Here is a 15,334-nt window from a genome sequence, read left to right on the forward strand (position 1 = left end):
CGGCCTCCCGCCGGCGCGCCGCCCCCTCTCCTACGGCCTCCCGCCGGCGCGCCGCCCCCTCTCCTACGTCCTCCCGCCGGCACGCCGCCCCCTCTACTCCCTTCTCCTCCCTCCCTTCCACTCGACTCCGCGCCCCTCTCCGCGCGGCAGGAGCCCGCGCCGGCCAGATCCCACGGCGGGGCGGGGCGGCGGCCTCCGGCCTCCCCTGCGCCGCGTCCCGCGCGGCGGGGGCGGTGCTCGGCGCGGCCCCAGGCGACGCCGCGGGCGGAGCGCGCACCCGTGAGCAGGCGAGCGGGCACGAGGACCTAGCTGCAGCGGCGTGTCGCTGGCAGCCATCCCGGCGGAGGCGCACGGCCTTGTCGGCGCGCGGCCACCCGCGTCGTGTCCCAGCGCCTGGCGCTGCCCGTGTGGGGCAAGCGGCAGCTTATCGTCATGGACGACTACACCAGCTCGTTGCGAAGGTATTGGCTGGAGGAGGAGGAGGAAGACGATGATATGGATTTCTTGTTTGATGAAGATGAAGAGGAGGCCATGACATACAACCATCTGCTGCAAGCAGAGAGCTCTCGCAGGCGCCGTCGATCCGATGCGCCACCAAAGGTCATTCGGCAGAGAGACCTTCCTTCTGGTCACAGGAGGATTAAAGCTGACTACTTCGTTGCAGATCCTGTTTACAATGATAAGCAGTTTCGTCGAAGGTAAACTTGAGCATATTTCGGACACCGATGGCTCTATGTATGCAGTAGCTCATATGATAAGTGGTCTTGCAGGTTTCGGATGTGTAGGCATTTATTCAAACACATCAAAGAGGCGGTAAAAAATTATGATAACTACTTCAGAAAAAGGTGTGATGCCACTGGCAAGGTTGGACTATCGGCTCTTCAGAAGTGTGTCGCGTCTATGCGCATTCTCGCTTACGGTGTGCCGGCAGATGCCGTTGACGAGTACGTGCGTATTGGTGAGTCCACTGCGCGAGAAGCTTTGCAGCATTTCTGTCGGGCTGTTATTCAAGTTTTTGGCAAGCACTATCTCCGGGCACCCAACTCTATCGATGTAGCAAGGCTTCTTGAAGAAGGACAGAATCGTGGGTTCCCGGGGATGCTAGGGAGCATTGACTGCATGCACTGGGAGTGGAGGAACTGCCCCACAGCGTGGAAGGGTCAGTTCACGGGCCGAGGGAAACATCCGACTATGATCTTAGAGGCGGTTGCATCGCATGATCTATGGATTTGGCATGCATACTTTGGGATGCCTGGGAGTAACAATGACATTAACGTTCTTCATAGATCCCCTATATTCTCCTCTTACCTGAGGGGTCGTTCTGCCCCTGTGGAATTTGTAGTCAATGGGACGAACTATAACATGGGATATTACCTAGCCGATGGGATTTACCCAGAGTGGGCAGGGTTTGTTAAGAGTATTCGGCACCCCATGGAGCAAAAGACGCGACACTTTGCACAGCAACAGGAGAGTGCAAGAAAGGATATAGAACGTGCATTTGGTGTGCTGCAAACTCGGTTTGCAGTGATCCGAGGACCCGCATATGGTTGGCACCGTGACCAGATTAATGATATAATGATGACTTGTATTATTTTGCATAACATGATAGTTGAGGATGAACAAGAGAATGCCCATAACACTGATTTCTTGGACATCGGCCAACTAGCTGTTCCATATCCGAACAATCCAGATAGGCAGGCCTTTGTTGCAGCAAGCCATAGGCTGCATGACCGAACCATGCACTTTCAGCTACAAAGTGATCTCATAGAGCACCAGTGGTTTAGGCTGGGATCTCTTCATCAGTAGATTGTTCAGTTTTATTAGTGTGTGGTCATGTAATATTATTCAGGACTTGTTATATCATTCAGGACTTGTTATATCATTCAGGACTTGTTATATCATTCAGGACTTGTTATATTATTCATGAGTTCAGAAGAATGTTTCTTGCTAGATGCCATGGGGTGAGGCAACAGGTTTACATAGCATTGCTGGTCTGCAAAACTGTTAACCCACCGAAAGGCCTCATGTGGAGAAGTGGATATGAACTTCAAATCCTTTTGGGTTCTTCTAGGCTTCATAAAGCAGGAGAGTCCACTGGATCTTTTTTCAAGAGGACATGAGTGCACCGTGAAATACCGGAGACCAGAATGATACGATACCTGTAAGGTCATTTTATATATCTTAAATTGATCCCAGATGTTGCAGACTAACAGAACTGAAAAAAATATGCGTGCAAGTACATGGATAAGGGCTTCAGTGCTGAGCCTAGCATCAAAGCAATTGCCACCAGACCCTGAGATGTTACATCCAGTACATGGATAACATCCGGAGATGTTACATGTTAAGAAAAAGCATAGAGCTTAGAATTCTAGCTCATACAATTTTAGAAGTCATGAACAAATTATACACAAACAATATAAACTACAGGTAGTGCATGAGGCAAATCGACTATGGTTCAGTTGTCCACTCATCTAACAAATAAATAAGGTCCGACATGCAGACTCAACATACTCTCATCTAACAGTCCCGATTACAACAAATAAATAAGGTTACACGTGCAATATACATGAAAGCTGGTTGCCTCTTGCTGGATCTTCATGGCGCCTGTGTATTACTGCGCCGAGCTTTAATCTTTGCCACAATTTCCTCCTGACGAACTTGATAATACTCCCGCTGATACGGTAGGCAGGCATTAAGATCAATCGCAAGGATCCTTTCCTCCTCTTCCTTCTCCTCCTTTAGCTTGTCCCGTTCATGGTTCTCAACCATGATGCGAGTCTTCTCTTGCTCACACTGTAACAGTGATCTATTGTGGCTTCGCATTTCCTCATAACGCTTCTCATCTATACATGCAAGCTGCTGGAAACGATCACTCTTACGGACTGATTCTTCTTGCATGAAAGAAATCCTCTGCAAGGTTAGATCTTCCATTCTCGCAGACCACTCCGAAGATGATGCTGAACCCGCATCCGAATTTGCTTTCTTCTTGGATACTTTCGACCTATCCCTGCCTGGAGGCCTCTCCTCGGCTGCACCACCTGGGTTACCGTTGTCCTCATCAAGGTTGATTGTGGCATCATTGTCACCTCCACCAGATGCTGCACCTGACTTTTCAAATGTTCTGTGCTTTGGATCCTGCCACTTGGGCTCATGCTTCATAATGTTCCAGCAGTGCATGAATGCAAAGTTGTGCTTCCATATAGAAGCAAAATTGGAGGCTGCAAGAGTAGTCTGCAACATGAAACAATTTTTGTCATATTCAGAAACATGGCTGCTACACAATTAGAGAGCTATATATCACCAACTACAATCAGTGATCAAAGTGTGCAAACTATATTCAGAGACAATGTATTAAATGAGTACCTTATCGCTATCCGACATCCCGCTAGGATTCTCTCGAATGGCATCAGCATAGACTGATGCAAACTTCCCGACTTCAGTCTTGATAGTGTCCCAGCGGCACTGTAGAGACCGTTCACTCCTTTCTGGGTTTCTTCCCCTCTTCAAGTCGTATCTATCCATAATTCTATCCCACATACGACCTTTTTTTTGTCCAGTACTTGTAATTGGGTCATTGCTTATTTCAAGCCATGATTTCACAAGGTATTCATCTTCTTTTGGGTTGAAGTTGGCCAACTTGATACGACTGACGCATTTCTTTGTGCTCTTTCGTTTTCCTGTATGCTCGGGGGAGAGCTCTGGTTCCTCCTCATCTACTTCCAAAGATGGCTCTGCGTTTTCAGCCGGAGGATACACTTGTTGCCCACTGCCACCTGGCTGCCCCATTGCAGCATAGGGTGGAACCAGCTGTCTACCTTGGGGAAACCAGGATGGAGGAGCTTGGTACATGTACATGTACGGGTTGCAGGCACCCGGGTAGGGAGGAATGTTGCCACCAGGAAAACCTCCCTGTGACCCATCATTGGATTGGTTAGGGTCCATCCTGAAATCACAGTCGAAAGACATATATCAGTGATCATTTAAATTCAATCTTGCATATTCTGGCATAATTGCACATAAGGCATATACTTGGTTCATTGTAAACATGGTGACATTTGGGTTACGTTTCCTTTGTGTTGGACCTGCAACTAAATTCCTTACACTATTCTGAACAACTATAACATAAGACTAAACATTTGGGTTGACAGTAAACAAGTTCAGTTCTGCGTCCTCTATAATTTCATATTGCAATGGAAGTACTACATCATACTGAACTAAATTGCATCCATCTTCAGTTAGTTTCAATCAGCAACTAGTGATTGAAATTGCATTGCTTTCTACTCACTGCAGATAGCAAATGCTAAACAATATGTACAAGTAACAAATTGCATTGCTTTACACTCAAATGCTGATAGTGCATATTGGCCATCGCAGGGCTACAAAGGGAGATACCTGAGTTTTCTAGGACGCCAGCTCGAGCGCCCGGTCGAGCTCTCCTCGGATGTGGCCGACCGAACTGGTGAACTCCGCCGCCGCCGCTTCCGCCCACGGCGCGACACGCTCCCCTTCCCCAGGATGGCCTTGCGGGATACGACGGGAGGCGGGCCACCCCCGCGCAGATCCGGTCTTCCCAGGACCGGATCCGGCGCGGATGCCGGCGGATCCGCCGCGGCAGGCCGCGATTTCCCGGCGGCGCCGCACTTCCTCAACCCACGACCGGCGCCGGTGCAAGGAAAGGGCGGCGGCGGCGATTCACTTCACATCTGGAGCCCGCGGCCTCCTCTTCCTCGACCTCGAGCCCGCGGCGCTCCTCTTCCTCGACCTCGAGCCCGCGGCGCTCCTCTTCCTCGACCTCGAGCCCGCGGCGGCAGCGCCTTGCGCTTGCGGAAGTCGCGGGGCCAGGCCGTCGAAGGTGGACGAGGGGGTGGGGGGGGGTGGGGGCGGGGGGGGGGGGGGCGGCAGGAAGGGCCGCGCGTGGGCGAGGGGTTGGGGGGGGGGGCGGTGGCTCCGACGGTTGGGGACGACGGGCGCGAGGACGAGATACAGAGTGAACTGGAGGCGCGCTGGGAGTACAGAGCGGAGGATGCGGCGGAATCTTACCGCGCGGGATAGAGAGCCCCGCTGCGGGCTTTTTCTCTGTAAAGTCACACTGTAAATCATGTAGCGTTTGTTTTAGAGAGCCCACTGCGGGCAGCCTTACGAGCAAAGCAGCTAGCTAGCCTATATGTGCACTCCACGCTGTGCGCGCCCACACACAGTCGCAACGCACGGCACGTGCACCGCATTGGTGGTAGGCCGATCGATCGATCCATTGATGCGCGCCCCTCGCCCTTTCTTTAATTTGGATCCACGACATCGAACCAGTAGTGCCTCCGTACAATCCTAACCCAACATTTTGGAATCAAGGAGGAATATCAATCAAATCATCACTAGCTAATCAGCTTGTGCCAGTTAGAAACCTAGCTATTAGAGCATCTCCTGCGGTCTCCCTTACTCCCAATAAACAATTAATATTGAAACAAGATTTACTTCAGCAGTTCGCTAATTAAAATTAAATCTAACCTTTTCCGAATTATTGAGATGTTCCAATATTTCACCCCAACAATCATCAAGTCAAGGGGATTTCCGCTGTCCCAATATGTTAGTTGTATTAGGATGAAATTGTTGGGAAACTGTAAAATCATCTTCCCCAACAATAATAGTATGTGGTAGGTGTATGGATTGTGAGTGTCGTCGTGAGATAAAACATTTCCAAATAGCTAACCTAGCTAACGATCCTTCTTAAATTTGGGGAGTGTCTATCCCTCACTTGAGTGAAATATCACTCATCCTCACTCGATTTTTTGGACTATTGGATTAAAATCCAATGGCTCTCTTTCATCTTCTACCTCCAACCGGCGCCCACCCCGCCGCCCAGACCCGCCACCACCCCTCCGGCGCGGGCGGGCTAGGGCTGCGCCGGCGCAGCCCTTGCCCGCCCGCGCCGGCCGCCGCGCCGACCCGGCCCGCCGCCGCCTCCCACCGCCACTTGGCGCCGCCGGCTCCTGCCACCGCTGACACCCCCGCCCCAGCCCCGCCCAACCGCCTTCCTCAGCCGCCCGGGCCAGCGGTGCCACCGCCGCCGGTCTCGCCGCCCCCGCGCCCACCAGCACTGCCGGGCCGGCCTGCCACCGCCGGCCCTCCTTCTAAGGCCGGTGGTGAGCAACCCCCCAGCAATCCGGAATCCTAACCCGAACCCTAACCTCGCCGGAGTTGGAGAAGGTGTATATGGGGAAAAAAAATCGAGTGAGGAGAGCCTCCAAATCACTCAAGTGAAATTTAGCTTTCTCCTAAATTTGTTGTCCAACGAATCTAACGAACGAAGGTGTTTTGGATCCACGTACTATATATCTGAAAGCGTCACACGGAAAAGATGAGAGAGGCGCGGCCAGTGTCTGATGATGACGGCCACTTTAGGCAAGGAATGATACTTTACGTCTGAAAGTGATCAGGGTCCACGTAGAACACCCTCGAGACTTAACAACTAACTAAGCTCCTTGGTTAGCGTAGAAGGTTTGACTAATCATGTACTAAGTACAGCTAGCTTACGAGAACCAAGGATGGCCTCAATACAATCATCTAGTGGAGAAGCATGGATTATTGAGAGCCTAGCTTTAGCAGCGGCTTTACCCACTTTGGTTAGCCGTCGTCAGTCGTCACGTGCGGCCCCCGGTGAGGCCATTGCCGTCCGGTAGTCACACGCGCGCGCACATGACTCTGGTTGTTGGTAACCGATGCCTCAGGAGTCAGGACACGTACGAGTACGACGGGGGCATGCGTGGGAACGGCTGCTGATGGCTGATGCAGGTCTTGTTTAGTTGCGTAAAAATTTGGGTGTAAAACACTGTAGCACTTTCGTTTGTATTTGATAATTATTGTCCCGTCATGGGTTAACTAGGCTCAAAAGATTCGTCTCGCAAATTACAATCTAACTATGTAATTAGTTATTTTATTTAGCTACATTTAATACTTCATGCATGCGTTGAAACATTCGATGTGATGGGGAATCTTGTAAAGTTTTGGAATTTTGAAGGGAACTAAACAGGGCCGCAGTCTAATTAACCTTCCTGCGCGCACACGCGGCTGCTGGTTGATGACATCGACGCTGTAGCAGCAGCAGCGACCAGCGAGCGAGCTACTAGCTAGGATGCCGATGATGGAATTATTAATTGATTATTATTAACTGGTTTGCGGTGGTCGCTAACTGGGAGAGATTCATTCGCTCGCACAGTAGTGCGTGCGAGAACATGCAAGCATGGGGCTCTGGTTCGTTCGACCCGTTGCGGACACGGTCGGCTAGCTGTGCAGGACGGAGTAGGTAGCTAGTAATTGGACCTGTTGTTGTCGGAGCATGCCGTGCATAGCATGTACCGTGCTGCTGCGCGGTACACGTACGGTGTACCGCGCCAGCCTGCGAGCTAGCGTATGTAGCACACGAATAGTAATCATGATTGGAAGCGATCTTTGAGGCGCCAAAACAGCCGGCACAGGACACAGCACTGGCCGGGAGCAGCAGTTTTGGCCTGGCGCGAGGCGCATGCGCGCGCGCGCGCGCACAGCACGTACGGGCCGGGCTCGATCGCATCGCATGCATCATGCATGGTGAGAGATGGGGCCCCGGTGAGGCGCCAGAGGTCGGAGCGCATGCTGCACGTGATGCGGGCCGGCCGGGGAGAGACACGTCGACGTCGCCGGCCGGCCCGGTCGATTGGTGGTCACTCGAGGTTTCATCGATCCCTTCCGTGCATGCACGTGCACATGCACTGGTGGCGTGGTTCTTCATGACTCGCTCCATGCATGGATGGATGGATAGATATTGATAGACGCGGGGAGGCTTTGCTGGTCTGGTTGGTGCGAGTGCGACGCGCGAGACCGTGATCGAGTGATGAATGAGAGCCTTATCTTGTGGCTCACAAGTCAGAACCACACTGCGGCCCTTTCCCTTGACCTGGGACCCGGCCTAGCTTGCGCGCGTATACGCCGTGTCGTCTGCACGCCACAAACGGCGTCCGGTGGTGCATTATTATTATTTGTTCTATATATCATATATGTGTGTTGTCGTGGGATAAAACGTACATAATTATCACCGCAAGGCGCTTCTTCTTACAAACATGCATGCATGTGCAGCTCGGTTCTCATGCATATATAGGCGGTGTAAGGCCCTATTTGGTTCCTAAAAGTTCCTGGACTATTTTTAGTCTCTGGGCTAAAACAAAAAGTCCTTTCCTGTTTGGTTTGAGGAACTAAAGGAATTAGAGATTATTAATTACAGTGATAAAAGGACCCAAATACCCCTGCTACTGCTACCCACGCCAAACCAGCAGTCGCCCCCTCCCGCCTCCGACGCGACAAGATGGCGTCGCCCCCACCCTCCTCGCCGCCTGGCAGTGTCGCGCGCGTCTGCGCCGCGGACACCGACCCGGACGGGCCTTTCCCCAAGCCCTAGACGCCCCCAATCTTCCATTGCAGCCGCCACCTCCTTCTTCCCCAAACCCGACTCTCTTCGATTCGTCATCTCCGGTGAGTTTCCCCTCGATTCCTCGCAGCCACGGCCTCCCCTCACCGTCCTCGACCCATTCCGGTGATAATCCCGGCGTTTCCCCCATCCTGTAGGGCCTCCCGGCGGAGCTCCGCCCATGGCCGCCGTCGTTCCCATGGAGCACCCCGTCGCTGCTGTGTTCCGCCTCCTTCTTTCGCTGAGTGAGCCTCGCCGCCCCTGGGACACGCCGTGCACGCGCCCCCTGCCCCGCTCCGATCTCGCCTGGTCGCGCCGCCGTTCGCCGCGCCATCGCCACCGCGTCGCGCGTCGCCGGGGGAGGAGGGATTCACGGAGCGGGTCGCGGGGAACATGTGGGACCGGGGGAGGGGTAGGGTGGAATAAGTCCCAAAAAACTTCTCTTGAGAGTCTATTTTTTCTTTAGACTTTAAGGGACTTTTAGCCCAAAAAAGTCTCACCTGTTTGTTTCTTTAGACCCACAAGTCTCTGGAACTTATGAAAAAGTCCCATGAAACAAACAGGGTCTAAATAGGTTAATAATAATCCACTTCGCACTATATATATGCTTTATTCCCCTATATATTATGCAATGCAACTAACGTTAATTACATTGCTAGCTACTAGCCAGTGGCGGAGGACGGGAAAATCTTTAGGTATGGCGAAATTGACAACATAGATAGTAAGGTATAAGATACACATAGAAATGCCTTCATAATCAAGTACAAAATGGCAAAGGATGTTAAAAAACATTTAAGATACTATTGTTGTACTATATTCAAGGTGTGGCAGCTGCCATATCTTGCCACCATGGTCCTCCGCCCCTAGTACTAGCTTCAGATTGTCGTGTGCCGGGTCACATGCACATCGCAGCCGCATGCACCGCAGGGCGACGCGCATGGCAACGATCGATAGGGCCGACCGGTCAATCCGTACGTACGCTGCAAGGAGCCTATGAGCAAATGACATATATATGGTGGCATGGACCACGCCTACCTCCTTAACACAATTGAGCAACTAGCTGGTCGTACTAAGTACTGGTGTTTGTTACAGACGCCGGTATACTATACAAGTATACTCCATATATATCTAGCTAGTACGAGAATTATCAAGATATATCTCAAATTGTGCTTAATTAGAGCTACCAGCAAGCTTAAGGCATACAAGATTAAGTCGGCATCCGCCTCAACGGACTATGAATTGACTGTTGCAGGGACTGCAAGTGATGTGGTACTAGTATAAAGCCAATAGCTGGCTAAATTATTAGTCATGCTCTTCTAAGAACTAGCTGAGGTGTGATGTCGAAGACGGCCTTAGAAGTGACGTTGAGCTCCATTACGGTGGCCTCGACAACAGGGCGTGTGTCGGCTCCTTATTTGAGAGAGAGGTGCACGGTGACTAATGCTGGGATCTAACAATGACAGGTTTGATGAAAGTTTGTTACCCTGGGCTTGCTATAAAAAGCAAAAAAAAAAAAAAGAACCGTGTCTTGGGTTTTCTTTAAGCAAGGTGAAAGTTTGTTACGTGGGCTAAAGAGCCCGCCGTTGTCCCTCACTTCAGGGAAGGAATGATACTCTTATATAGCACCTCCAAATGTTTGAAAGTGAGTGGTCCACGTAGAAGATCATCTATACTACTTGAGTAAGCTAGCTGCTTGGTTAGTGTTGAAGGTTTGACTGATACTCGTACGAACGACATACGTGGACCAACAAGGGCCTCAATAATCTGCTCCCTTGTACTAAATTTGAGTATAAATCATAAAACTAAACTAAAGGACATCTCGGTAGCTTCATCAACGGCTTTTTACCTACTTTATTAGTTTGGGCTCAGGCCTAGCTGCTCCAGAAGTCATTGCCGCCACATGACCGTAATTGTTAACTAACATTCTAGGACACTTATGGGGGTACCAAGCTAGCCACATCTAGGAAACCACCACCCCTATTATGTGGTGGTAGAGTCGTGAGGATTGGATCATGGTATCTAACTTTATGGAAGAGTTTTGATTTCTCATGTAGCTTCTGACAAACAATTTATTTCTTTTACTCAAAACTATAACCATCTTACTATGACTAATTGGAGGCTCCATGTGAAGACATATAGGATACTAGGTGGATGTCCTAGAAAAAAGAAAGAAATTCTAAAATTCTCTAAAAACATAAAATATATGGCCATCAATCAATATATAGTAATCATTATTGATAATAACAGCAATTGGATTTACTTTTTGTTTTTAAAAACTTACCCACCTTTGCTATTATTATGAGAAATTAGCCTAAAATAATCCCCTATATCTATATCTTAATTACCCACATTTGCCGTTGTTATTTCAAACATCGGTCACAAACAAGCTATATAATATTTTTTTATGAAACACGAGGGGAAAAATTATGCTTCGGTACACATAAATCATACGTGTATTTGTGTTTTTGTTATGCGCAACTAATTAGTCTTTGGATAGTAATCTGTGAGTACCAGAGGTGGGCACTTTAAATGCTAATTTAGACAAATATATTAGATTATATTTTAATGACATACTCCCTTCAGATCCTTTTATAAGGCATAGTTTGATATGACACGGTCTCCCAAATTATTGTTTGATCATTCATTTATTTTATATTATAATTGTTATGATTATAAATTTAGACTTATTGGATAGTAGGACATTTGATTACAAATCTATCCCTATTAAGTTTGTCCCATAATAGTTAAAAATTATTGGTCAAAGATTTTAAAATTTGATTCTTGATATGCGTGAACACTTTATAAAAGGGTCGGAGGGAGTAGGTGGATGGTTTAAATAGAAGCCTTGGGGGTTACTAAATGTTATTTCCCGTAATAGCCGTGGTGTTAATTTAGATATAGTATACTAGGGGTGCTTCAGATTGTTGATGGTGGGTAATTTGTTAATAATAGATTCAATGACTATTATTGCTAATGATGGTTAGAGTGTATGAATTTGACCGCAGGAGAATTTCTAAATCTTATTTATTTTCTGTAGCACATATTGTGAGAATTAATATGGAAGCTCTAAAAAGAAATCTAATTAATAATGAGTAAGAAGTAAGATAAGATTGTAACTTTTAACTCTCAACATTAAATAAATAAAAGATAGATAGATAATTCAAAATAAATTCGTATCCGAAACTACTCTGCTCGCACGGCATTGGCCATCACGTAACCAATAGCCAGCCCAGTGCTCGATGCCTGAGAGTATGTGGGCTGAGCCAAGAATTTCAACCAGCACAGATTAGGCCCCTGAAGCTGCGTAAAGCAGCCAGCGACGCGGGCACAGAATCGTCTTGGGCTCTTTTGGTCTCTTTCCCAATGACGATGACCCACCACCACCCCACCCACTGCAGGCCTTGGTCTTTGGTACGTTTCCTTTGGCCAGCAGGCTAGTATCTTCGTCACATGATTTGTCCCCGTCATCGTACTAAGACACTACTAGCCAATGGAAGAACGGGCAGTGTCCTCCATCATTCATCTCCTGCTTCCTCGATTCTCCTTCCTGCCTGACAAGGACACGTCCGGCCGAGACGTGTCCGGCCCTTCCGTCGCCCAAGCAGTCACTGTCCCTTCCCCTTCGGTAGGCCCGGGACTCGATTTACCCAACACTGCACGTAGCAACGACAGTGGATTAGTCCGATCCCTAATAATGATGAAGGTTGGCCAAAAGAAAGGGCAACCAAATAACTGTGGTTAAAAGGACTAATCCGATCCCTAATGACAAAGATTCTAACACAGCTGCACTGGAAATACCATGTTCTATGTTTCTGAGTGTTCAGCCTGAGCTAGTTGAGCTCCAACGGACATATCAAATGTGAAACCAAAGTAAGCAAGTAACCAGCCCTGAATCTTTCAACTTCATATTCTACATCTGCTTTAATTTGCCGATCATATATACAATGCTTCCATCCTAATCCTCTCCCTGATGCTTGCTTTTCGTCTATATCCTCATGATGTCGCCATTGTTTAGTGTCAAGGACATGCTTTATTAGGTCAGGGTCCTGATCATGGTCATGGTAAATAAAGAGGAATAAGTCCCCTCAGCTCGCATCGCATCGCATCGATCCAACGACGAATGCTTCCCTTGCTTCTCTACGCAAGTAATCCCTAGCCGCCACCTGTTAATTCATACTCGAAGTGTAACTTTCAGATGTTTCACCCAAATCTCATCCTATCTCGCCGACGGCGACAGGCCTGATTACTCACTAAACAACACGACTGTTACATCTCCTGACCTCTGCAGCAACGTATAGGTGTACCATGTGTATATGCTAGTGATTAGTCAGTGTCGGGGAGAGACGACAAACCAAAGACAAAGAGAACAATGATTGATAGATCTTTATTGGCAGCACACAACTGGAAACAATCACATAAACATGCAGCACCAATTTGGATGGCTTGCAAATTGGCTCCATGCATGCATGGCTAAGGTAATATACAAGAACATGATCATGTCTGTGTGCAGTGCTGGTGGTTCCGCCTGTCCTTGTCAGTGATCTCTGCAAGCGCAAACTGAATATTTTAGGCTCATCTTTCACCTTGTGCAGGCCCTGAAATATGACTAGCAACAACTTTGCCATGCCTTTGTGTCAACATAAAGCTAAGGTGATAGGAGAAATACGATAGGAAATTTAATCCATTGTTTCCCTTTGCCTTTTTTTTTTCCAGTGTGCGTGGCTGATCAGGCTAGTAAATTACAGTGCGCCTTCTTTGTGCTTGTGTTGCCTGATCTTCTAGACATCCTTTTCTGATTCCCTCCCCGCCCTTTTCTGATGAGAACCGAAGGTCGAAGAAGATCAGGTAACTCTGACAGTCCCGAGGAAAGGCATGCTGCGGGATGGACCAGGCTGGTCGGATAACCGGGAAGTCGACATCTTCAGCTCCAGATCAGGCATCTCGAGTTGCACCCGAGGCTTGGCCATCAGGTTCATGGACGATGGGTGCTCTTGCTGTGATGCACGACTACCACCAGCACATGGCGATGTGCTACTCATCAGGTTCAGGCATGGAGGCAGCACCATAGGTCCCTTCGTCCTTGCATCGACCGACCTGGGCGATAGGCCTGGGAATTGCAGCTCGGATACTGATGCGGTCCTCGGCATTGCTACCTTCTTGGCTCCTTCAACCTGCAGATTGCGAAGGTGACCGGCTAAAATTACATGCCACACCGCTGTGGAACAAAGGGCTAGCTGTCAGAGAATTCAGGTCAGTCAGGTACCGCATCAAAGAGGCTGGACCTCCTCTTCTTCTGTGTGAAGCTGTTCTGCCTCAGGAAGTACTTCTGGGCATGGCTGGCCACCTGTGTTGGGGTCCGTGTTGTGACGAAGTGCCGGGAAATGCCTCGCCAGTCGCCCTTCCCGAGCTTCTCGAGGCCGGCAAGGAACATCCGGTGCTCTTCCTCGGTCCATGGAACTCCTGTCAGTTCGATTATTCAGGAGTTCAGAGGATATGAACATCCAGAAGTGTCAAAGCTTCTAAGGTGTACTGCTGATCGTTCACGGCTTAACTATTCGTTAGTTCAAACAAGCTGACAGTGACAATATTTTATCATTGGTCACTTGACAAGTGCACAATTTCGACCAAGAATGAATCGTTTGGTAACTGTAGAAGACAAAGCGTACTGTTCCAAAAAGAAATCAGTCCTAAACATAAAACTGATCAGCCATTCCTTGCAAGAAACTATGACAATTGACTAAACTTGCAAATTGTGAAGCGAAACTGTAGTCACAATAAATTCAAGGGAAATTCAATTCAGTGGTCGTAATTTTAACTGTTGTCATAAAGAAACTCTGGAACAGAGCATGACAAATTAACTGTATGTAAGCGCATCAGTTTGTTCCAGTCTCACCTTTCTTCCTCTCCTGAATCCTGCCCATAAGGCCATCCGACGTGTACCCACTGGAGACCCTCTCCGCGCTCTCCTCTATTGACACAAGCGAAGACGAAGATGATGATACAGAAGGCGACAAGCTGGAGGTAGCAGCAGCTCCATAGTAGGCAGCTGGTGATAGGCACTCCATGCTGAGGCACTTCTTCAGAGGAGGGGATGCTACCTGCAGCTGCACCCCAAACAGCCTCAAACCACCACAGCTAGTACTAGCACTGCTGTTACTGCTGGTACTAATGCTGCTCCCATGGCCTCTGTGGCCACTGCAAGTTCTGGAGTTGTGGCCATTGTTTCCACAACTGGAGCACTTCCTAGCCATGCCCAATTGTGATGGCTGGACTGGAACAGGGGCAGAAGAAGTTGCAGCGTAGGAGGAGACACCAAGAAAGAGAGACACCTTCTGTGTGGCTAGGTAAGACGGAGCAAGTTGTTGTAGCTAGGGGGGCTTAATAAAGGAGGGAGAATCGTGGCAAGGGCTATTTGGGAAATAATGAACAACTCCTGTATAATAGAAGGGGACATGACTAACTCTTTGATGATTCTAACTTCTAAGATATAGCTGCATTTAGAATCCACAGGTATCTGTGGAGTCTCTGCCACTACTACTTGATGTCACCTTCAGTACACACTACACAGCATATAAATCTACACTTCCACATATTTTTCAGACATTTTATTTTTTTAATTACAAGATAGATATGTTTAGTTCATTAAGATTTTTGCAAACTACGTTTCAATCATAGAAGGTAGAAGATTGCAACAGAATATGTTCCTTAGTTACGTGTATCTCACAGAAATTGACTAAGGATTTTATAAAGCACTCTAGATGCTGATGTGTTTGTCATAATTGGAGGTCGATTACAGTGTACAAGATTCATAATACTAGAATACTCCAGGTTATTATTATAATGTACTACTCTCTTAGAATTAAATAGATCAATGTCACTGCCCGAGAATTCAGCAGTAAT

General features: G+C 48.5%; 3 protein-coding genes across 3 annotated transcripts; 1 reads left to right on the forward strand and 2 right to left on the reverse strand.

Annotated features, from left to right (window-relative positions):
- The first annotated feature begins 79 nt into the window (after positions 1-79).
- LOC120697650 lies at positions 80-1,918 on the forward strand. The gene is made up of 2 exons (XM_039980938.1): positions 80-698; positions 771-1,918. Exons 1-2 carry the CDS (start codon positions 433-435, stop codon positions 1,804-1,806), a joined length of 1,302 nt encoding a protein of 433 aa, XP_039836872.1. The 5' UTR covers positions 80-432; the 3' UTR covers positions 1,807-1,918.
- A 627-nt stretch (positions 1,919-2,545) lies between these two features.
- Positions 2,546-4,696, reverse strand: LOC120697651. The gene is made up of 3 exons (XM_039980939.1): positions 4,393-4,696; positions 3,364-3,943; positions 2,546-3,231 (listed from the first exon to the last, which is right to left on the reverse strand). Exons 2-3 carry the CDS (start codon positions 3,940-3,942, stop codon positions 2,596-2,598), a joined length of 1,215 nt encoding a protein of 404 aa, XP_039836873.1. The 5' UTR covers position 3,943; positions 4,393-4,696; the 3' UTR covers positions 2,546-2,595.
- An 8,097-nt stretch (positions 4,697-12,793) lies between these two features.
- Positions 12,794-14,965, reverse strand: LOC120697652 (transcription factor MYBS3-like). The gene is made up of 3 exons (XM_039980940.1): positions 14,328-14,965; positions 13,698-13,894; positions 12,794-13,605 (listed from the first exon to the last, which is right to left on the reverse strand). Exons 1-3 carry the CDS (start codon positions 14,683-14,685, stop codon positions 13,276-13,278), a joined length of 885 nt encoding a protein of 294 aa, XP_039836874.1. The 5' UTR covers positions 14,686-14,965; the 3' UTR covers positions 12,794-13,275.
- Positions 14,966-15,334: the final 369 nt, after the last annotated feature.

Source organism: Panicum virgatum, chromosome 3K, assembly GCF_016808335.1.
Source record: "Panicum virgatum strain AP13 chromosome 3K, P.virgatum_v5, whole genome shotgun sequence".
NCBI lineage: Eukaryota > Viridiplantae > Streptophyta > Magnoliopsida > Poales > Poaceae > Panicum > Panicum virgatum.